The sequence below is a fragment of the Ahaetulla prasina genome, chromosome 1 (genome assembly GCF_028640845.1).
Source record: "Ahaetulla prasina isolate Xishuangbanna chromosome 1, ASM2864084v1, whole genome shotgun sequence".
Classification (NCBI taxonomy): domain Eukaryota; kingdom Metazoa; phylum Chordata; class Lepidosauria; order Squamata; family Colubridae; genus Ahaetulla; species Ahaetulla prasina.
Genome location: NC_080539.1, coordinates 60665362 through 60687961, shown reverse-complemented (window position 1 = coordinate 60687961; position 22600 = coordinate 60665362). Strand labels below are relative to the sequence as shown.

Sequence of the window (22600 nt, the reverse complement as noted above, 5' to 3'; positions counted from 1 at the left end):
GTACCTTGGCTATCATGAAGAATAAACAACCAGTGTGTGACTATAGAGCAGGCAGATAGCATTATGTTTTACGTATTCCTGTAATGGTCTTTGCAAGATAACCTCTTGCTAAATTGCCCTTGAAACAGGATTTATTGTTTTATTGCGTCTTATAAAAATTAATATCTAAACATGTCGAGCAGGAGATGATAAAAAGAAGACAATTGCTGAAATCTTTGCTAGTGCTATTAAGGTGCTTGCCCTAGACGCAGAGAACCCACAGAGCATTGAAGCCATGGGACGCTACACGGGAAGAAGCAGTCGACTTCTTTTTATGTCCTTTGTCACCTTTCTACTTTTTGTGGTAGAAATGGCAGTATCATATGTGGGCAATTCTCTTGCGCTAGCCTCTGATGGCTTTGCAGTCCTGTCCCACCTGATATCAATGATTATTGGCTTGCTTGGTGTCCGTTTCAGTCGCATACGATGGCATAAGAGCAACACATATGGCTTTCTGCGGGCTGATGTTGTAGGAGCCTTTGGCAATTCTGTCTTTGCCACTGCCTTGATGTTCAGCATCCTGATTGAAGCTGTGAAGAGGTTTCTCAACCCAGTAAAGACAGAACAAGCTCTGTATGTTCTCATTGTCGGAATCGTAGGTCTGCTCTTCAACGTGCTCAGTTATGTCATCTTTATGGATTGTTGTTACTGTCGTGGTTCTGTAGACCATGATGTGGAAACAGGTAAGCAACATAATAATGGCATGTCCTTTCCATAACCAATATTTAGAAACAAAGATTGATATTTGCCTTCATTCATCAAAGATTGATAATTGATTTTTGAAACTCAAAATGAGTTTCGGTCAAGAGATATGCAGTAAATGCAGTAAGTCTGTATTTAGTTTTATAGTATAGTATGGTTTTGTATAGTTTTAAATAGAATATATTTGTTATAATTGTATCTACTTCCACTTAAAATCTCGAACTATATATTAAAGATAGGCAACTCTTGAGTTGAAGGCTGCATTTGCCTTTTGAGCATGCTCTAGGAATGCACGGCCAATGGATATCATCTGGCCTGGACAAATTATGTTTGATTTCATTAAGTTTAGTAATTTTACTAAACTGTTTAAGTTTTTCATTCTACATGTTTTTGGTCATATTAAAAATTTTAATTTGGAAGTCCTCTTTTGGGCAAGATTCAGTAGGTCAGTCACATGCAAAGTTGGGCTGGATGAACACTTGAGTCAATAGATTAAGCACCTATTAAGGTTCATGATTGTGAGCTTCTTTCAAATTTTATGAGAACCAGTTTGGTGTAGTGGATAAAGCATCAGGCTAGAGACTATGAGTTCTAGTCCCACCTTTAGGCATAAAGTTAGATGAATTCACTTTGTCTCAGCCCTAGGAAGGAGGCAATGGCAACCCACTTCTGAGAATCATACACAACTGGGAAAAAAAAGAAGAAAATTCTGAAGCGATTAATAATTATTCGATTATTTTCCTTTGTAAGCGTAAGGTATGGATGGCAGCTAACAAATTATATACAGGAATAAACTCTGATATAAGACAATTGTATGGATCATGAACTTCATTAATGAGATAGTCATTTTGGTCATATTAAAAATTTTAATTTGGAAGTCCTCTTTTGGGCAAGATTCAGTAGGTCAGTCACATGCAAGGTTGGGCTGGATGAACACTTGAGTCAATAGATTAAGCACCTATTAAGGTTCATGATTGTGAGCTTCTTTCAAATTTTATGAGAACCAGTTTGGTGTAGTGGATAAAGCATCAGGCTAGAGACTATGAGTTCTAGTCCCACCTTTAGGCACAAAGTTAGATGAATTCACTTTGTCTCAGCCCTAGGAAGGAGGCAATGGCAACCCACTTCTGAGAATCATACACAACTGGGAAAAAAAAGAAGAAAATTCTGAAGCGATTAATAATTATTCGATTATTTTCCTTTGTAAGCGTAAGGTATGGATGGCAGCTAACAAATTATATACAGGAATAAACTCTGATATAAGACAATTGTATGGATCATGAACTTCATTAATGAGATAGTTCAAATTGATAAAGAACTGGGATGAATCTATCTAAGCTGGCTTTAGATCCTATTGTGCAACACATACAGTGAGAAGATATCCAAAAAAGGTGTAAATTATGTTGTAATATCTCCTGTACCTTGTGTGAGATCCAGTGCCAATATCTAAGAATCTGTACTAAAATGTTAAAGCAATTAGGAAAGATGACGTTCCATAGTTACTTTAGGAATCCAGTACTCAAAAGAAAAAGCATGGCATCTATTCTACCACTTATCAATTGCATTCTGAAACCATAACACTGCTGTGTCCAGCAGTGCAATGAGATCCGCCAGAGTCATTCACAGAATATTAAAACATTCTTTATTCCTTCTTTTTTAGACTACTTTGCTAATGATAGACCAGTGATGATCCCTATTCCGACTATATGTAAGTCTTCAAAATATTTTAATTCATTTATAGAAAACAAATTAAAAATGTTTCCTATTGCTCTAGGAAAGTGTGTATGTGAGCATGACTATGATTCATTAAATACTATCCTTAGAGGATGGGAAAGGAAAAGAAGGACTAGGGGAGACATGATAGCAGTGTTCCAATATCTCAGGGGCTGCCACAAAGAAGAGGGAGTCAAACTATTCTCCAAAGCACCTGAGGGTAGAACAAGAAGCAATGGGTGGAAACTGGTCAAAGAGAGAAGCAACCTAGAACTAAGGAGAAATTTCCTGATGGTTAGAACAATTAATCAGTGGAACAACTTGCCTGCAGAAGTTGTGAATGCTCCAACATTGGAAGTTTTTAAGAGGAGATTAGATAACCATTTGCCTGAAGTGGTGTAGGGTTTCCTGCCTGGGCAGGGGGTTGGACTACAAGACCTCCAAGGTCCCTTCCAACTCTGTTGTTGTTGTTGTTGTTATTATTGTTATTATTATTAATTACCGTTCCTAGCGACTAAATTACTTACCTTACAACTTGCAGGAGGATATTACAGGTTTGGGAGAAATTTCCTTCAGAAATGTTGAAATCCAATTCCTTTTTTTAAAATCAGCATCTCCTGCAGTTAGCAGGAGCTGTTACATCAAATTTCACTCATGTTTTTTTATATAATATGTATTTGGTATAAAACAATACTTTTCTCCCAAGTCCTTAACACACTTCAGATAAGGTTCTATGCTTGGAAAGAGCTATATATATAAAGCTATATCAAAAAACATAGTTATACAACTAGCGTTCTACACCTGGAAAAAAGCTATACCAGTAGATATGTCTACTTCAAGCCTATATATTGCCCCAAAGATACACATTTTTGTTTTTAACTATTCTTGTGAGTCATTCTACTACAGACAAGGCAGGTTACAAAGCTGTTAAGCAAAACAAAACTAAATAGAACTAAACAGTTGGACGTTGTACATTGAGAGAGGAATAATTTCTGACTGCTAATTTGTCATTAACTAAATAAGTTCTCTAGATTTATTCTGTTCAGTGTTCCTAAGTAGACGGTGATGGATTCAACTGATAGAACTTTAATATCTGTAGAACAGATGCTTATTAAAGGTTCCTCATTGAAAAATCTTATACAAAGCAGTATCAGAAGCTTCCCTGAAAACAGAATTAGCTCTCCACATATGTCACGCTTTGTTAGAAATATATCCCACATTTCCTATTGAAGTCGAGGCATTCCTTCTAATTTCCCCCAATAGGTTGGGCAAAGAATGATTGGCTCAAAGTCACCCTATAGGCTTCCAAGATTGAGGGTGGATCTGAACCTAGGTTTCCAAAGTCCAGGTCTAACACTTTAACCAAGTCACAGTGCATGCCATTCTCAAACATATGACGTAACTGCACCACCCTTCTTACCCATTCTGGTCCTTGCTCACTAAAAAAAATTAAATCAAAAGATTCCCTGACTGCTAAAAGTTTGGACATCCCTGATGTACATATTTAGAAGATAAAATTTATTTCTTCAATCATTATTATGGAAAAAGCTCGCTTCAAAATTGGAACAGTTACCTGGTTTGGGGGTCTTTAAGTGAAGTATTATTAAGTGAAGTATCTAAGTAGCATTACTTAGATAATATATAGGCCTCTACTCCTTGCAGAGCAGGAGCTGAGGAAGCAGATTTTAGTATGCAACAAACTCTTTGCACTTACTGACTTTTTGTACTCCCTGACTTGTCTGCACCCTGTGACATTAGTGATAATTCTGCAATCTAGTGAGGTCCAAGGGCATATGATATCCCTTTCTAGCAGAAAAGAATTTGGTGATGGTTAGAACAATTAATCAGTGGAACAACTTGCCTGCAGAAGTTGTGAATGCTCCAACACTGGAAGTTTTTAAGAGGAGATTAGATAACCATTTGCCTGAAGTGGTGTAGGGTTTCCTGCCTGGGCAGGGGGTTGGACTACAAGACCTCCAAGGTCCCTTCCAACTCTGTTGTTGTTGTTGTTGTTATTATTGTTATTATTATTAATTACCGTTCCTAGCGACTAAATTACTTACCTTACAACTTGCAGGAGGATATTACAGGTTTGGGAGAAATTTCCTTCAGAAATGTTGAAATCCAATTCCTTTTTTTAAAATCAGCATCTCCTGCAGTTAGCAGGAGCTGTTACATCAAATTTCACTCATGTTTTTTTATATAATATGTATTTGGTATAAAACAATACTTTTCTCCCAAGTCCTTAACACACTTCAGATAAGGTTCTATGCTTGGAAAGAGCTATATATATATAAAGCTATATCAAAAAACATAGTTATACAACTAGCGTTCTACACCTGGAAAAAAGCTATACCAGTAGATATGTCTACTTCAAGCCTATATATTGCCCCAAAGATACACATTTTTGTTTTTAACTATTCTTGTGAGTCATTCTACTACAGACAAGGCAGGTTACAAAGCTGTTAAGCAAAACAAAACTAAATAGAACTAAACAGTTGGACGTTGTACATTGAGAGAGGAATAATTTCTGACTGCTAATTTGTCATTAACTAAATAAGTTCTCTAGATTTATTCTGTTCAGTGTTCCTAAGTAGACGGTGATGGATTCAACTCATAGAACTTTAATATCTGTAGAACAGATGCTTATTAAAGGTTCCTCATTGAAAAATCTTATACAAAGCAGTATCAGAAGCTTCCCTGAAAACAGAATTAGCTCTCCACATATGTCACGCTTTGTTAGAAATATATCCCACATTTCCTATTGAAGTCGAGGCAATTCCTTCTAATTTCCCCCAATAGGTTGGGCAAAGAATGATTGGCTCAAAGTCACCCTATAGGCTTCCAAGATTGAGGGTGGATCTGAACCTAGGTTTCCAAAGTCCAGGTCTAACACTTTAACCAAGTCACAGTGCATGCCATTCTCAAACATATGACGTAACTGCACCACCCTTCTTACCCATTCTGGTCCTTGCTCACTAAAAAAAATTAAATCAAAAGATTCCCTGACTGCTAAAAGTTTGGACATCCCTGATGTACATATTTAGAAGATAAAATTTATTTCTTCAATCATTATTATGGAAAAAGCTCGCTTCAAAATTGGAACAGTTACCTGGTTTGGGGGTCTTTAAGTGAAGTATTATTAAGTGAAGTATCTAAGTAGCATTACTTAGATAATATATAGGCCTCTACTCCTTGCAGAGCAGGAGCTGAGGAAGCAGATTTTAGTATGCAACAAACTCTTTGCACTTACTGACTTTTTGTACTCCCTGACTTGTCTGCACCCTGTGACATTAGTGATAATTCTGCAATCTAGTGAGGTCCAAGGGCATATGATATCCCTTTCTAGCAGAAAAGAATTTGGTGATTGTATAGATGTCAATTATACAAGACCTGAAAGTTAACTATACTCAATGACTTATTGTGAGTGAAAGAACAGGTAACCTTACATAGTTATTCTTTGGGACCAAGGTTCACATATTTTGGGTGTACAGGCAAAAGTTTTCAAGTGACAAAATGTTTTCAACTATACAGTTCCCTTTCCTGGAAAGCAGGATTTGAGGTACCATTCAAATGCTGATAGTTACTTTTATAGTCTCTTATCAGGAAAGAACATTTTTTTCTGTAGAGGGTTTAATGATAAAGCTCTTCTTTTTTTCTGATTTGGGTCATACATTATATTAAATTATAATATGGTTTACTAGGCCATGGCTTTTTATTGTATGAATCTAACCTTCATGTATTCATGAAGTTAAACAAACCACAGTTTAGTGCGATATTTGAATCCAGTCAATTAGGAAAAAGTAAAATATCTCTGCCTTCTGGATGGAATTTTCTTGCTTCTTCTATTCTTGCAGATAGCTGCTAGGAAAGAGACAGATTACTCTACAGACTTTTTCAGAAATCTTTTGAAATCAGACCAATCTGATATTAGATGAAGGCTCAGCAGTGTTTTACATAGTGCAGCCTATTTGATTCCTGTAACAACTTACATATGTATATCATAGGTTTTCTTCTGAATGCTTCCATTGTCTGCTGGAACATGGATAAAACCAGAGATAATGTTCCATAAGGGGCTCAGTGGCTCAGTGGCTAAGATGCTGAACTTGTCGGTCGAAAGGTTGGCAGTTCAGTGGTTCAAATCCCTAGTGCAGCGTAATGGGGTGTAATGGGGTGTAATGGGGTGAGCTCCCGTTACTTGTCCCAGCTTCTGCCAACTTTGCAGTTCGAAAGCACATAAAAAATGCAAGTAGAAAAATAGGGACCACCTTTAGTGGGAAAGTAACAGCGTTCCCTGTGCCTTTGATGTTTAGTCATGCTGGCCACATGACCACGGAGATGTCTTTGGACAGTGCTGGCTCTTTGGCTTTGAAATGGAGATGAGCACCGCCCCCTAGAGTTGGGAACAACTAGCACATATGTGCAAAGGGAACCTTTACCTTTAATGCTTCCATCCAGTTCTATCTCTTTGAGGGAGATGGGCATTTCAGAAATGGAAATAGAAATAAAGTAAATAAAATATTCCATCTCTACTTGTGAAATTGCATCTTTTTCATGTTTCATTCTGTTACACCTTGGTGTAACATAAAAAAAAATACTTGATTCCTACTGAGATTTTAGTCCATTTGTAGGAACCCGAAGAACTGTAAAAGTAGTAGTAGTGAGGGAGCTGACTGAAAGATTCAGGAAAAAAAAATTCCACCCCGTTTTTTCAACTGAAGTTTCTGCTTGATTGCAGTCTTTTCTACACACTAAATAGAAAGTGTAAGGGTGCCCTCTAATTTCACAAAATCATAGAGTTGAACAAGGTTGTTTAGGCTATCAGCTGGAACTCCAGTGCAGGCATCCAAATGAAAGTTTATATATTTATTTATTAAATTTATATGCCGCCCATCCCACTATTGAAGTGATTCTGGACACCTTACAGAATGATAAAAAGATGATATGAAACAATTAAAATTAAGAAAGATTAATTAGAGACTAAAATCCAAGAGGACAGGTGACAGGAGCATGAAGATATTTTCTCTACCCCATCAGCCACCGGTAGCAGAGAATACTCCTAATGGAGCCCCAGACCAGTTGGCAGAACCAAGTTTTAAGGCTCTTCAAAAAGGCCTGGCGGGTAGGGGTGGACCTCATCTCCAGCAGAATATTCCAAAGAGCAGTGGCCACAGCAGAAAACGTGGTGGACCCCGCCAGTTACAGACCAAAGTAAATCTTTTCTGCTGGATGGGCCAGTCCCACTGGGGCAAGATGGCTCCTCAGATACCCTGGACCCTTTCATAAAAGGCCTTAAAGATAATAACCAGCACCTTGAATTAGATCCAAAAGCAAATGCAACCAGTGCAGCTTGCCCAGCTGCTATTTTACATGAGTCATTCAAGGGGCCTCCAGAAATATCCCCAACATTGTGTTCTGTACCAATTAATAGATTGGCAGGAGAGAGGGGAAAAAAACCCTGAATTAGAGATGGTCAAGGTATATCAAATAAACTGCTTTGATTGACTGGTACAAAAGATTGACAATGTCAAAAATGGCTAGTATTTACTAATTATGTCCAGACCGGGGGTGAAATTTAGCAGGTTCTGACAGGTTCTGGAGAATCGGTAGTGGAAATTTTGAGCAGTTTGGAGAACTGGTAGTGGAAATTTTGAGTAGATGGGAGAACTGGCAAATGCCACCACTGGCTGGCCCCAGAGTGGCGTGGGAATGGAGATTTTGCAGTATCCTTCCCCTGCCACGCCCACCAAGCCAAGCTCACAGAACCGGTAAAAAAAATTGAATTTCACCACTGGTCCAGACCACACCTGCAAATTAGTCCGGTACCTGTCAATAAGGGCGTTCCCCGCGCCGTTATAAAGCAAAACGCAGAGTCACCATCGCCTGGACGCTTGTCATCAGTACCCTCCGCTCTCAGGAGAGGAAGGAGGGAGGCAACCCACAGCCCAGCCCGGGACGGGTCCTGGAAGAAACTTAAAGACGGTAGTGAAGAGCGGCGGTTCCAGCTTTCCTCATGGGGCGCTACACGGGCAAGACGTGCCGGCTGCTCTTCATGCTAGGAATGACAGCGAGCTTTTTCGTGACCGAGCTGGTGTCGGGCTACGTGGGCAACTCGATCGCGCTGGTCTCCGACTCCTTCGCCATGCTCTCCGACGTGCTGGCTCTCTGCGTGGGCATCGTCACAGGACGCCTGTCTCACCAACGCCGACGCCGTCCGGGCGCCTCTTACGGCTCCGGACGGGCCGAGGTGGTGGGCGCCCTCTGCAACGCCGTCTTCCTGGCCGCCCTCTATTTCACCATCCTGCTGGAAGCGCTGCAGCGCCTGGCGAGGCCGGAATCCCTCAGCAACGCCACGCTCATCCTCGTGGTAGGCACGATCGGCCTGGCCATCAATGTCGTGGGGCTCCTCGTCTTCCAGGACTGGACCTGCTGCTGCGGTCGAGGGTCGCCGCCCCCGCCCTATCTTAGCCCCGAGGACAAGAGCTCAAGCCGAACCGTCGCTGGCAGCTCGATCGCCTTAGAAGGGATGGTGGAAATGAGCGGCAGCGCCTCTGAGCCCCGCCCGAAAGCAGGTGCCACCCGGTTGCCTCCCTGCTCATCGTTCGCAGCATCTTCCCGCATTCCTTCCTTCCTTCCTTTTCTTTCACCTGCTTTTTCCTCTCTCTCTAGTTTCCACTCCCACCCCTTTCCGCCTTCTCTTTAGTTTCACCAATTTCTCTTTGCCTTTTAAGGATTTTTTGGGTCAATAATTTTTATCCTTCCTTTCTTATTTCCCATTTTCTTTTGTAAAGTGTTGTGTTGCATGTGCTTCTTTCTGTAATTCTTATTCATTCTTTTCTGATTATTCTATTTGCCTGTTCTTATTTATAACTCTCATTCCTATTCTTATTACATTACGTTACATTACATGACATGACGTGTATAATAATGTACTGGCAGAGTACTTGTATAATAATTTATTACTGCATAAAGCCAGAGAAATAATTATATTTGTAACATTAAAGTAATTAAACTGAAGCAATCTTTGTGTCAGTTAGTGTTTCTTTTCACAGTCTTTTGATACTATAAATCATTTTTTCTAAACTACAATAGTAGAGAAGGGATTTCAGAATTATTGGTAATTAGATGTCAGGTTGTATAAGGTGATCTTTATGAATGTTAAACGATTCCATTCAGTTTTGCCCTAATGCTTGGTTTTGAAAAGATTTGTATCTTTCTGTGTATAGAACTTATAAACAACACAGTGTTTCTTCTTTGAATGCAGGTGATTCTGCGGATACCCAGAAAAAACCTGAAGAGAATAAGAAACAGAAAACAGAAAAAAAGTCTGAAGCCTTGAACATCAGAGGTACTATATTAGAGTTGAAAGATTTTTTCAGAATAAGGCAGCCATAATTAGAGATGAGGTGTTCTTATTTATTATTGCTCTCTATGCAAGTTTATACAAAATTTTGGAATCTTAATGTATTCCAATATAGTTATTCGGGTTTTTTTTTCCTGGTTACCTAATGTTTTCCTTATGCTTTGTTTCAGGCGTTCTTTTGCATGTGATGGGAGATGCTCTTGGCTCCGTTATTGTTGTGGTTGCTGCTTCCATATTCTATATACTTCCTCTGGATGAGAACACACCTTGTAACTGGCAGTGTTACATTGATCCAAGCCTGACCATTGTTATGGTGTTTATCATACTGTCTTCAGCCTTTCCACTTATCAAGGAGACGGCAACCATTTTGTTACAAATGGTCCCCAAAAATGTGAATATGCAAATATTGGGTAAGTTGCTTTAAGGACTGTTATGACCCATAAAAGCTGGTGCTGTTTCTGGATTATACATTCATTGCAGCATTACATACTCAAGGGTCACATGGTGGTATTTCCTAGCAACATGAGTCAAGTCTTAGAGGATTAATAAAGGCACATACAGTATTTTGAGTACAGAATGAAGCTGTTGTTTGCAGAAATTCCTATACACGCTTGTAGACATTTGTAGTCCATAACTACTAATATAAATAAATGTTTTGCATTGTGGATTACAATCTCATATATATATATATGAGATTGCATATATATACATGTATGTATGTAAGTATGTTGATACGGTTGATTTTGTTTTTGAATTCACTCCTCTGAACCTGGAAATTTGGAATGAGATTTGCTTGCTGAATCAATCCACATTTTGTATGGAATATATCAATATATATGAAATATATCAATATGTGCAACAGTGCATTCTTCAGTTTTTTAAAGGATATATTCCAAAGCAGCACTGAAATAAAAAATTCAAACATACTACAAACATACTACAAATCGTTACTGTTTTTCCCCAGTTTTTCTGGGTGATATGATCATTGACTTAGTTCATCCTGGTGCCTTCCAGTTCCCATTCAGCTCCCAGAATTCTCAAACCACCTGCAGGATATTAGGCAGTGACTTTCTTCTGTTTTTTCCAATGTAATTATTAATGTTGGCAGGAGGAATTCCAACAGCCTCTGTCTCCTTATTTCTTACTTGGAAGCTGTTGCAATAGTGAGACATGGACTCATTGTTTCAGCTGGGGCTGCTTTCTGTTATATCAGCCCTACATTATTGCACAGCCTGGAAAAGTTATGATCAGGTTCTTATTCTGTCCATTCAAAGGGGCATTCTTTGTGTTTGTAGATGCAGTTAAATATTAAATGGAATACTATAGAACCTGGATAAAAATATGATTTTCACCTTGTTTGTATTTCTTCTTCTTCTTCCTAGCAAACAAATTATTGGAGGTGCCAGGCGTTAGCAGCATTCATGAGTTGCATGTCTGGGAATTTATCAAGGGGAAGAACATTGCCACACTCCACGTCAAGTGTCACTCTACTTCTGACTACCCCGTTGCTTCCTACAAAATCAGGGAGGTGTTCCATGAAGAAGGGATCCATTCAGTGACCATCCAGCCAGAGTACCTAGACCACGATTGTCCTAAGGTCCTGTGCAGTACACCATGTATCTCCAGATCCTGTGATCCTCAGTTGTGCTGCAACCAAAAGGATGCTCTTCTTTCGCAGATGAATGGTTACAGTGAAACAATAGGCAGCTTTTCTCCATCACTAAAGAAAGTCTTCCAAAAAAAAGATGCCATAGAAATTCCTGTTGAACCCACATGGGCTGAAGACATGGTCAAAAGGAACAGTTGCTCCAAGGACAGTTACAAAGAAAAAAGTGAAACAATGCCACAAATAAATAGCACTCAATTTTAGACTTTGGGGTAAATATATTCTAAATATTGTCTCAAAAAAAAGTTGGGGAGCTTCCTTATACAAAGCTTCCTTTGGTTGAAAAAGAAGTAGTTGTTGGCAAGAGTTTGCCATGTTTCTGGGAGGCAGTAGTTGAAAGTTGAATACCAAGTTGAATACCAAGTTGAATACCAAGTACTACAACTAAAACAGATGCCATTGGTTTCTTCTAAGGTCTAGTTGAAATGGGCAGCATTTTCGTAATGTTGGGCAAATAAGCAATGCCAACCCTATTTGCTACCCTGCTCTGCAAAAAGAAATGGATAAAGTATTTATTCAATGAGTAGAGGTGTCTTCTGTTCAGATCACTCTTCAAACCTTGTCTTAATTGTTAGTGGAGGCATCTTTCAGATGCAAATAGAAATCTCAAAAAGGTTGAGATTTCCGTCTGGTTTAATGTATTAATTAGGATGCAGACTGCAAGCCTTACTCCTTTATGATTATCCTAGCTTATGGCATATCTTTATTTTTCACTGAACTTCGTTTTTCTGTTTACTTGGGATAAATGAAAAGGAGGAAAGTGAGGAAATAGGTCCCATGGGTGTAGGGAATAAAAGAGTTAAATCAACAAAAAAAACAAACCTAATCACCCTTTTGTGCTTCACAAATGAAGAACTATATTCTTACTGAAATATGAATGGAGATATTCAAAATATTTTACTTTCTCCCCTTATTGTCTTTACATTTTCCTCATATTCCAGTAATTATAAAACGCTGGAATATTTTTTAGAAAACATTTGAAATAATTTATTGGATTATATACCATGAGAGATACAATGTGCGTTTTTCAATGTGCACTTATGTTAGTTGTATTAAATTAGCAAAGAAGTAAAACTGCGAGAAGTAAGGATTTTCATTTGCCTTAGGCAGGTTAGAACATACCTCTTTGTTTTAATAGAGTAATCCTATGGGTACACTGAGCATTTCCGATACTGTTTCTCTCTCTGTTCTTTTGTAATATGGTGCTATTGAATGTATCTTTTTTTGAAATTATGGAACTTCCTTCAAGCCACTTTTAAAAGAATTTTAGATCTTTGACTTGCTTGTCTGTTTTAAACTTCAATCCAAATAAATATAAATAACCCTAAACCCTTTGAATACCTCCTTTAAGTACTGTCCTTGTAGCCGTGTAAATGGTTTGAGTGAGGCTGAATGATGGTTGTCCTTCTGCTATCTTGAGTTTCTTTCATGTTTTCATTTTTTTTCATTTTTTTTCATTTCTTTTTTTCGTATTGTGATACGATTTGAATTATTTTGCTTGTATGCTGTCCAGAGCCACTTTTTGTGAGATGGGTGGTTATATAAATTTGCTAAATAAATACAATCTAAATATAAAATTGCTAAAAAGGAAAATTGCTAGGAATATCTTACATAATTATTTTAGAAATTTCGGTACGCAGCTAAAATTCAGATCATAGTGTCTGGCTATCAGATGGTTTAGCCCTGATGAAAGAGATGGGGATGGAAGAAAAGACTAATCCATATAGCTGCCTACACCGAATATAATTCACCCCTACCCAATCAGTACACTGGTCTTCTGCCTTATTATGGACAGCAAAATGTAACCCTACTAAACAGATTCTGTGTATGATATCAAAGCTGTATTTATTTTATTTCAAGTTTTGTTGAACTGTATTAATTTCACACTGGGCTTTTGCAAGTTGAGAATTAGGAATTTAGACCCCAAAAAAGTTCTGAGCAAGTTTTAATGAAACTACTGGCAAATGAACATTGGGTATCACCAATGAACTTAATGCTTGAATGTTTGAAATTAATACTGTTCCATGCAAAATTTAATAGAAAGCAAATGATTGTAATTATTGCCCGTGTACTCTATTTTTCTCTCGTTTCAGTTAATGTTTGCTGTATTTGCACTTTTGTAGCATAAACTGGGATTATGAGGACCCAGATTGTTGTGGGCAATATGCTGACTCTGTAAACCACCTAGAGTGGGCTGTAAAGCACTGGCAAGCAGTATATAAATCTAAGTGCTATTGCTGTTAGTATGTGTTCAGTAGTAACATGTTTTTAATTTTGTGTGTGTATGTATGTATGCCTATTTATATTGCCTTAATATAAATAGACATTTTCTTCTTCTAAAACCTACAATACTTTTAAAAAACTGTTGCATGAAATATCTCCAAATGGGCAATAATGCTTTGTTGGGGTGGTAGTCATTGTTGTTTTTTATTCCAAAAGTGTATGTAATAAGTTGTTTTCATAAATACTTCTGTATTCTGTATTTTAAAGAAGTATACAATACTTATTTGAACTTTTTGAAATGTAATTCTTAATCAGAACATGGAAGATGAGGATAAACAACAGGACTTGTATAGAAATATACAAATAAAAAGGGGGCACAATGATAACCAATTTCAAATTCTGTATCAGTGAAAAAGGTCATTGCATTTACAAACTCCTGATAATAAAATACAAATTTTTACTACAAATTTCTATTATTTAACCTGTACAAGTTGGGGGCATCCACCAAAATTTGCACTTTCCAGAGAAAAATCCATCTTTTGACTTTTACTATAGCTTTGATCTGACTTTTCTCAACCACTTTACTCTGTGAGTAAATTTGGCTCTGGTGCATCATGTGTTTTGTGCCCATTTCATGTGTGCTGCTTTCTCAGTATAAGTAGCTCTTAGAACTTAACATGTGTTTTTCTGTAAAATTATTGATCTACACATCTGGCATTTCCATGGCTATATTGTGCTGATTAGATTTACAGCTGCCATTTTATTTAGGCAAGACTTGTCACAAGGTTTATTGATTTATTTATTGGCAATGCCTTATATTGTTCAGCAATTAAGACTACTGAAATTTGGATATGGCTCTATTCTTCCACCAACTAAATCATGCATGTTGTGTAATTTAAGATTTTTCTCTCTGCTTTTTGGTGGAGTTCCTGATGGCCTTGATACATCTATGATATCAGGAGAGATACAGGATTTGATTCTTGTGAGAAATTGGAAGATCAAAAATCTATAAAAATCTTAACTAGAATATTACAAAGACTCCTGCAAATGTAATTACTTTTATGAATGTTTAGTATGTTTCATTACCAGATTATGGCTTTTGAATATAACATTCATGAATTGTATATTTATGATGAAGTATCATCTTTGGAATGCATCAACTTCACTAAATGAAAGTTTATGTTATGACTTCCTCTGAAGTCACTTTTACCTTCCATCAGGACAGCACAAAAACCCTTTGAAACTGAAATTTGTTTGGAAGTTTGAAACTTTAATTCTGACAATAATTTATATGGGTTTTCAAGTACCAACTAATTGTTCTTGTGCTTGTGCACTTTATTTGTTGAAAATGACATAAAAATGCAATATATAACACTAATGTTATAAAAGTTTTATATGAATAAAATGTTTTATGTGCACAACTAGTTTTGCTATCTATTAAACAAATAATTATGTGACAAAAGTAAGTGGCTTTCAATTTGGGGCCCTACTGGTTCCAGGACTATATTATCTTTGGTGATGGATGATGATTAGGGTTGCGCTATCCCAGACAGACCAGTGCACAATCTGGAGGTCCTCCTGGAGTCACGACTCCTGTTCATCGAACATATGGCAGTTGTGGCTAGGAGTGCCTTTGCACAGCTTTACCTTGTGCCCAGTGGCACTTGTTCCTGGATTGGCAGGCCCTGGTCACAGCCACGTCCTGGTCCCTTCCAGATTGGATTATGTCAATGTACTCTACATGGGGCTCCCTTTAAAGAGTATTTGGAAGCTTTGGCTAGTAAAGAATGCAGTAACTTGGGCAGTTATATATGCTCTTAGAACAGCACATGTTACACCTCTGCTCTGTGAGCTGTATTGCCTACCAATTTGCTCCCAGGTACAATTCAAAGGTCTAGTGTTAAGCCCTTCATGACACTGGAGTGGGCTTCCTAACCATCTCCATGGTTACTTCAACCTGCCCCATCTGAAAAAGAAGTCATGCTGCAGATATCATTGTTTAGGCACCTACATTTGATGGGTCCCAGGAGACCTAGATTTTCTATGGTGGCATTTGCCTTATGGAACATTCTTCTCTTCAAAATTAAACCAGCTCCATCTCTTTTGATAATCTGACCGGCTGCCTATCCTTGGTTGGAAATCAGACTATTTTTGATGTAAGTTGAAACAACTCTCTTCAGTTTGTATCCCATATTATTTGAGGAATTTGAGCTGCTCTTGAATCTATAACTATATCATATTAATAAAGGTGAATTGTATTTCCCATCTAATTAATAGACCAAAACATTCAGATTATTCAGGTTCGGTTTGTTAGTTACTTGGCTAGGCTTCAAAACATTTAGAGACTGTAGCAGTAGTGATAACAAATAATGTCTCAACTTTAGTGCCTGTAATACCATTTCATGTAGTAAACGTTTTCTAGATTATACAGCTTTGAACTCATTATCCCATGGTATACAATTATGACTATGTTTGCCAGAATTTGTGAAGGCAGGACATAGAGGTGAACAATGATTCATTCATCAGTCTTTGGATTTTAAAGGAAAAAAGTGCATTAATATTTTACTTAATTCAAATTGCATGCACCCCAAAGGAAGAAATAAACTCTATTTTTTAAATTTTTGGTAAGAAGATGAGAATTGCATAATTTAGGACAAAGACAAGCACTTTTTCAGGGGCTGAATTAACACGCTAATAAACAGAGGGTAGACAGTGGACAAAACAGTGGTGCAGTTGTTTCATTGAAATAGGTGGGGCTAGCACGTCTGATGGTTTGAGTGGGGGAATTAGATTTTCTAGATGATTTAAGCCCAAATGAAGATCTACAGACTTGTTTGTTTTTTGTTATTCTGAAACACAGTAGGAAATATATCTGTTTTGGTGGAGTTTTTCATTGAAATTGACTAATACAATTTTTAAAAATAATTTGGACTTTACCAGAGTTGGACTGCTAACTCTGTCCAGACTTGCCAATGTTGATGTCTAGGCAATTAATCAAAATAATATTCCATCCTACTAACTTATCAAGGTGAACCCACTGAATTGTGTCCTATTAGTTGAGTCATTTAAAAATTCACTGTCTAAAGCCACTTTTTCTTTGTCCCTTTCATTCAGTTAGTTCCTTGTCTCTATACAATAACTTGTTGCAAAGGAATCCACTGACTATTTTTAATTTTTTGGTAAGAAGATGAGAATTGCATAATTTAGGACAAAGACAAGCACTTTTTCAGGGGCTGAATTAACACGTTCATAAACAGAGGGTAGACAGTGGACAAAACAGTGGTGCAGTTGTTTCATTGAAATAGGTGGGGCTAGCACGTCTGATGGTTTGAGTGGGGGAATTAGATTTTCTAGATGATTTAAGCCCAAATGAAGATCTACAGACTTGTTTGTTTTTTGTTATTCTGAAACACAGTAGGAAATATATCTGTTTTGGTGGAGTTTTTCATTGAAATTGACTAATACAATTTTTAAAAATAATTTGGACTTTACCAGAGTTGGACTGCTAACTCTGTCCAGACTTGCCAATGTTGATGTCTAGGCAATTAATCAAAATAATATTCCATCCTACTAACCTATCAAGGTGAACCCACTGAATTGTGTCCTATTAGTTGAGTCATTTAAAAATTCACTGTCTAAAGCCACTTTTTCTTTGTCCCTTTCATTCAGTTAGTTCCTTGTCTCTATACAATAACTTGTTGCAAAGGAATCCACTGACTATTCTAAAATACAGAAATAGAATAGGAATGAACTCCTACTTTTTTCTCTTCTTTACAAATAATGCAGGTTTAAATCCTGTGTCTACTATTAAAGGCATAAGATAAAGTAGAACTGAAAAACAAAATTTATTGATTGTTAACTGATCATGACAGAACACTTATGGCTCCCATCAAAGAAAATGTAACTTTCGCATGGTAGCATTGTAATTCTAAAAATGAAAACTCTCTGTACATGCAGTTTTCAATATGTCATTTCAGATATTATAGCTATGATAGAAATGCTTGTTGACTTTTTGTTGCCTGCTCTTTGGCTTTGACAATCACATTCTTAAAATCTCAAAGTTCAGTTTAAATGCTGGTAACATCATGAATACATCCATGTAATTTTGTGGTAGCCATTCTGAAATTATTGGCAGTTCATATATGTTTAAAATCCTTAAACTAATAAGAACTAACCAGTCCAACTTGCTTAACTTTAGAGCTTTGGCTAGATCAGTTGGTCTTGCCAACTGCCAAGACATCATCTTTTTTCTTCTCAGTAATACTTAGTACGTGACTTTGAATAAGTCACAAGTACTTTCAGTCTCTCACTTTAGGGCAATTATTAGACCATTACAAAGGTCACAAATATATACAAATTTGGGAAATCTTCATATTTCTTCCTTAAACAAGTTATTACAGAAAGATTTCTGTATATGTGAATGTGCCAAGTGTTTTGAGAAACAGTAAAAGAAGTGAGAACAATTAATCAGTGGAACAGCTTACCTTCAGACATTGTGGATGCTCCATTACTGAGGCTCTTAAGAAGAGATTGGACAACCATTTGTCTGAAATGATATAAGGTCTCCTGCTTATATTGAACTAGAAGATCTCCAAGATTCCTTCCATTTCATCTCATCTCATCTCATCTCATCTCATCTCATCTCTTCTCTTCTCTTCTCTTCTCTTCTCTTCTCTTCTCTTCTCTCCTCTCCTCTCCTCTCCTCTCCTCTCCTCTCCTCTCCTCTCTTTTCCTTTCTTCTCCACTTTTAGTAGCATACAGATTATCAGAAAACCAGTAGGAGAAATTTTGATTTAGTATAGAACAGGCAAGAGTTCTAAAAGTTCTAGTTTCTATCCAGAATATTTTTCCAATTTCATTTTGATTCATGCTTAGGTATTGGGATGTTTGTAATAAACTAATTAATCTTTTACCTTGCCTTTCTTTCTTTTAAATCAGCTGACATGGAAGACAGCTTTTTGTATCCATATTTTGATAAATAGTTGAGATGATGACTTAGCCAAATATAGCAACCACAGATGTGATTTCAGACAACCAGAGCATTTAAATGATAAGAGGAGAGGTGGGATTTCCAGAGTTACATTATGTTTTTTTTATGATAGATAAGGAACAAAAACAGACCATTTCTTCTGAAGTGGACTTGCTGGAAACCTGCCTCCCATTGCAGTGGTGAAATCTATTTTTTTTTACTACTGGTTCTGTGGACGTGGCTTGGTGGGCATCGTGTGGCTTGGTGGACATGGCAGGAGAAAGATACTGCAAAATCTCCATTCCCACCCCACTCCAGGGGAAGGATACTGCAAAATCTGCATTCCCTCCCCCACTCCTGGGGGAAGAATATTGTGAAATCTCCATTGCCACCCCATTCTGGGGCCAGCCAGAGGTGGTATTTGCTGGTTCTCTGAACTACTCAAAATTTCCACTACCGGTTCCCTGAACTGCTCAAAATTTCTGCTACCAGTTCTCCAGAACCTATCAGAACCTGCTGGATTTCACCCCTGACCCATTGTATCTTTTTGTTGCATTAAAGTGAATTAAAAGAATTTTTCCTAGTCCAGACGATTTGTTCACTGTCAAATATTCAGATTATTAGAACAACCTGTACATTTTAGAAATTAAAATATATTAGATAGTTACAAAAAATGGTTTACATTATATATGAATGGATTTCATCAATTTAAGTAACAATTATTGGGGACGGTAATAGATTCCTTGCTTATCATGTAGAAACATAGAGAACTATTTTTCTAACTGTATTGAGGACAGAAATATAGAATATAAGGCATGGATGAATAAATCACAAATAGAAAATGCTATCATACGTGCCTACTGAAATACCAATTTTCCTTTCTACTACAGCCCTCCATGTTCTATCTCATTCTGTTCCTGACGATCTTAATTCGGGAATAGATTTGAAGTTTTAGTAAAATTTCAGTAGGCAGGATAGAGGATGGTTTGAAATTGGAAATCTTGATTTGTGTCAGTGGAAATGATTTGTACTGGGACTGAGCAACATGGATGCACTAAATTGAGAACCAGCTCCTGAGCAGAAGCACTTCAGATGAACACACTATCATTTTCTCTTCTATCAGGTTGCTAATAAAATAATCATTTCTTCTTTATTTTCTCCTTCACAACAATCAGATCTTTGTATGATATCCTTCTATCTGGAGTATGTAAATGATGTTTCTAATCAGAAAGGGCTGTCAATTTTGAATAGTCCAACCCCCTGCTTAGGCAGGAAACCCTACGCCACTTCAGACAAATGGTTATCCAACATCTTCTTAAAAATTTCTAGGTTTGGAGCATTCACAACTTCTGGAGGCAAGTTGTTCCATTGGTTAATTGTTCTAACTGTCAAGAAATTTCTCCTTAGTTCTAAGTTGCTTCTCTCCTTGATTAATTTCCACCCATTGCTTTTTGTCCTCTCCTCAGGTGCTTTGGAGGATAGCTTGACTCCCTCTTCTTTGTGGCAACCCCTGAGATATTGCAACACTGCTATCATGTCTCCCCTAGTCAATTAACAGAGACTCCAAAGCCATTCAGTCTTTTTATCCTTAATAGGCTTTCTGAGGACAGAAATGAAAGGAGGGAAGAAAATACAGCTGTGTTTCAAATGGAAGCAACTGTAGATGTCTGCAGGGTGAGTTAAAAACAATTCAAGATGGCAGTCTCAATCATGTATTGGGCAACCATAAGGATTCTAAAGTCTATTCAAAGCCCTGATATTTTTTTCACATTTTTTCATATGTCAAGATGAGTTAAAAGATGAGGCTTCAGCTGCATAGTTGTGGCTATCATCCAGACTTTCTGTCCATCTCCCACCTCATTGGCAAACCTGCAGTGTTGCCTTGATATCCATAATTTTCCATGAGAGAAACAGATGAAGACATTGCCTGGATATGCTTTGTGTTAACAACGATAGATAAAAGGCACATTGAATCATCCAATAGAAATGCAAATAAATAAGGCATACCATATTGGATTTCAAAGTATAAGTGTGGTGCTTTTTGATTATATAATAATAATAATAATAATAATAATAATATTTTAATTTGTATACCGCCCTTCTCCCGAAGGACTCAGGGCGGTGAACAGGCAGATAAAATATAAATACACACAATAATTAAAAACATTCCTTAAAAAACTAATTTAAATGCCCAAAATGTTAAAAAACGTACTCCCCCTTAAAATAACACAGTTTTAAAAACCCATCCAATAAAAATCAAAATCAGGCTAGTCCAGCCATACGAAATAAATAAGTTTTAAGTTCGCGGCGAAAGGTCCTAAGGTCAGGTAATTGTCGAAGTCCGAGGGGAAGTTCGTTCCACAGGGTCGGAGCTCCCACAGAGAAGGCCCTCCCCCTGGGGGCCGCCAGTCGACACTGTTTGGCTGACGGCACCCTGAGGAGTCCCTCTCTGTGGGAACGTACCGGACGATGGGAGATAGAAGCCGGCAGTAGGCGGTCCCGTAGATAGCCCGGTCCTAAGCCATGGAGCGCTTTAAAGGTGGTAACCAATACCTTGAAGCGCACCCGGAAAACAACAGGTAGCCAGTGCAGTCTGCGCAGGATAGGTGTTATGTGGGAGCTCCGAGACGCTCCCTCAATAACCCGCGCAGCCGCGTTCTGAACTAGCTGAAGTCTCCGGGTGCTCTTCAAGGGGAGCCCCATGTAGAGAGCATTGCAGTAGTCCAGGCGAGAGGTAACGAGAGCATGAGTGACTGTGCATAAGGCATCCCGGTCCAGGAAGGGATGCAACTGGCGGATCAGGCGAACCTGATAGAATGCTCTCCTGGAGACGGTCGCCAAATGGTCTTCAAAGGACAACCGACCATCCAGGAGCACGCCCAAGTTGCGTACCTTCTCCATCGGGGCCAATGATTCACCCCCGACAGACAGCCGCATCTGCAGCTGACTGTACCGAGGTGCCGGCATCCACAGCCACTCCGGATTAAGTTTGAGCCTGTTCCTCCCCATCCAGACCCGTACGGCTTCCAGACACCGGGACAGCACTTCGACAGCTTCACTGGGGTGGCCCGGGGTGGAAAAGTACAGCTGGGTGTCATCAGCGTACAGTTGGTATCTCACCCCAAAGCCACTGATGATCTCACCCAGCGGCTTCATATAGATGTTGAACAGGAGGGGTGAGAGAATCGACCCCTGCAGCACCCCACACATGAGGCACCTTGGAGTCGATCTCTGCCCCCCTGTCAACACCGTCTGCGTCCGATCAGAGAGGTAGGAGGAGAACCACCGATAAACGGTGCCTCCCACTCCCAACCCCTCCAACCGGCGCAGCAGGATACCATGGTCGATGGTATCAAAAGCCGCTGAGAGGTCTAATAGGACCAGGGCAGAGGAGTAACCCCTATCCCTGGCCCTCCAGAGATCATCCACCAGTGCGACCAAAGCTGTCTCCGTACTGTATCCGGGCCGGAAGCCGGACTGGAACGGGTCTAGATAGACAGCTTCATCCAGGTACTGGGGTAGCTGACATGCCACCACACTCTCTACAACCTTCGCCGTGGCGAAGATTGGAGACTGGCCGGTAGTTCCCTAAAACAGCTGGGTCCAGGGAAGGCTTCTTGAGGAGGGGTCTCACCACAGCCTCTTTCAAGGCCGCGGGAAAGACCCCCTCCCACAAAGAAGCATTTGTAATCCCCTGGAGCCAGCCTCGTGTCACCTCCTGAGTAGCCAGTACTAACCAGGAGGGGCACGGATCCAGTAAACATGTGGTGGCGTTCAGCCTACCCAGCAACCTGTCCATGTCCTCGGGAGTCACAGGATCAAAATCATCCCAAACCACCTCAACAAGACGGGCCTCGGAACCCTCGCCTGGATCTACCCAATTTTGATCCAATCCGTCCCGAAGCTGAACGATTTTGTCATATAG

At 38.7% G+C, this 22600-nt stretch overlaps 1 protein-coding gene across 2 annotated transcripts; it reads left to right on the top strand.

The window, feature by feature from the left end:
- The first annotated feature begins 10 nt into the window (after positions 1-10).
- Positions 11-15053, top strand: SLC30A10 (solute carrier family 30 member 10). Of its 2 annotated transcripts, XM_058163791.1 has the most exons (5): positions 11-692; positions 8898-8910; positions 9699-9802; positions 9988-10227; positions 11200-15053. In XM_058163791.1, exons 1-5 carry the CDS (start codon positions 275-277, stop codon positions 11685-11687), a joined length of 1263 nt encoding a protein of 420 aa, XP_058019774.1. In that variant the 5' UTR covers positions 11-274; the 3' UTR covers positions 11688-15053. The 2 variants fall into 2 exon arrangements, with proteins under 2 accessions (XP_058019774.1, XP_058019773.1); XM_058163790.1 differs by lacking the exon at positions 11-692 and having other exon boundaries at positions 7460-9026; positions 9719-9802.
- The last annotated feature ends 7547 nt before the right edge of the window (positions 15054-22600 follow it).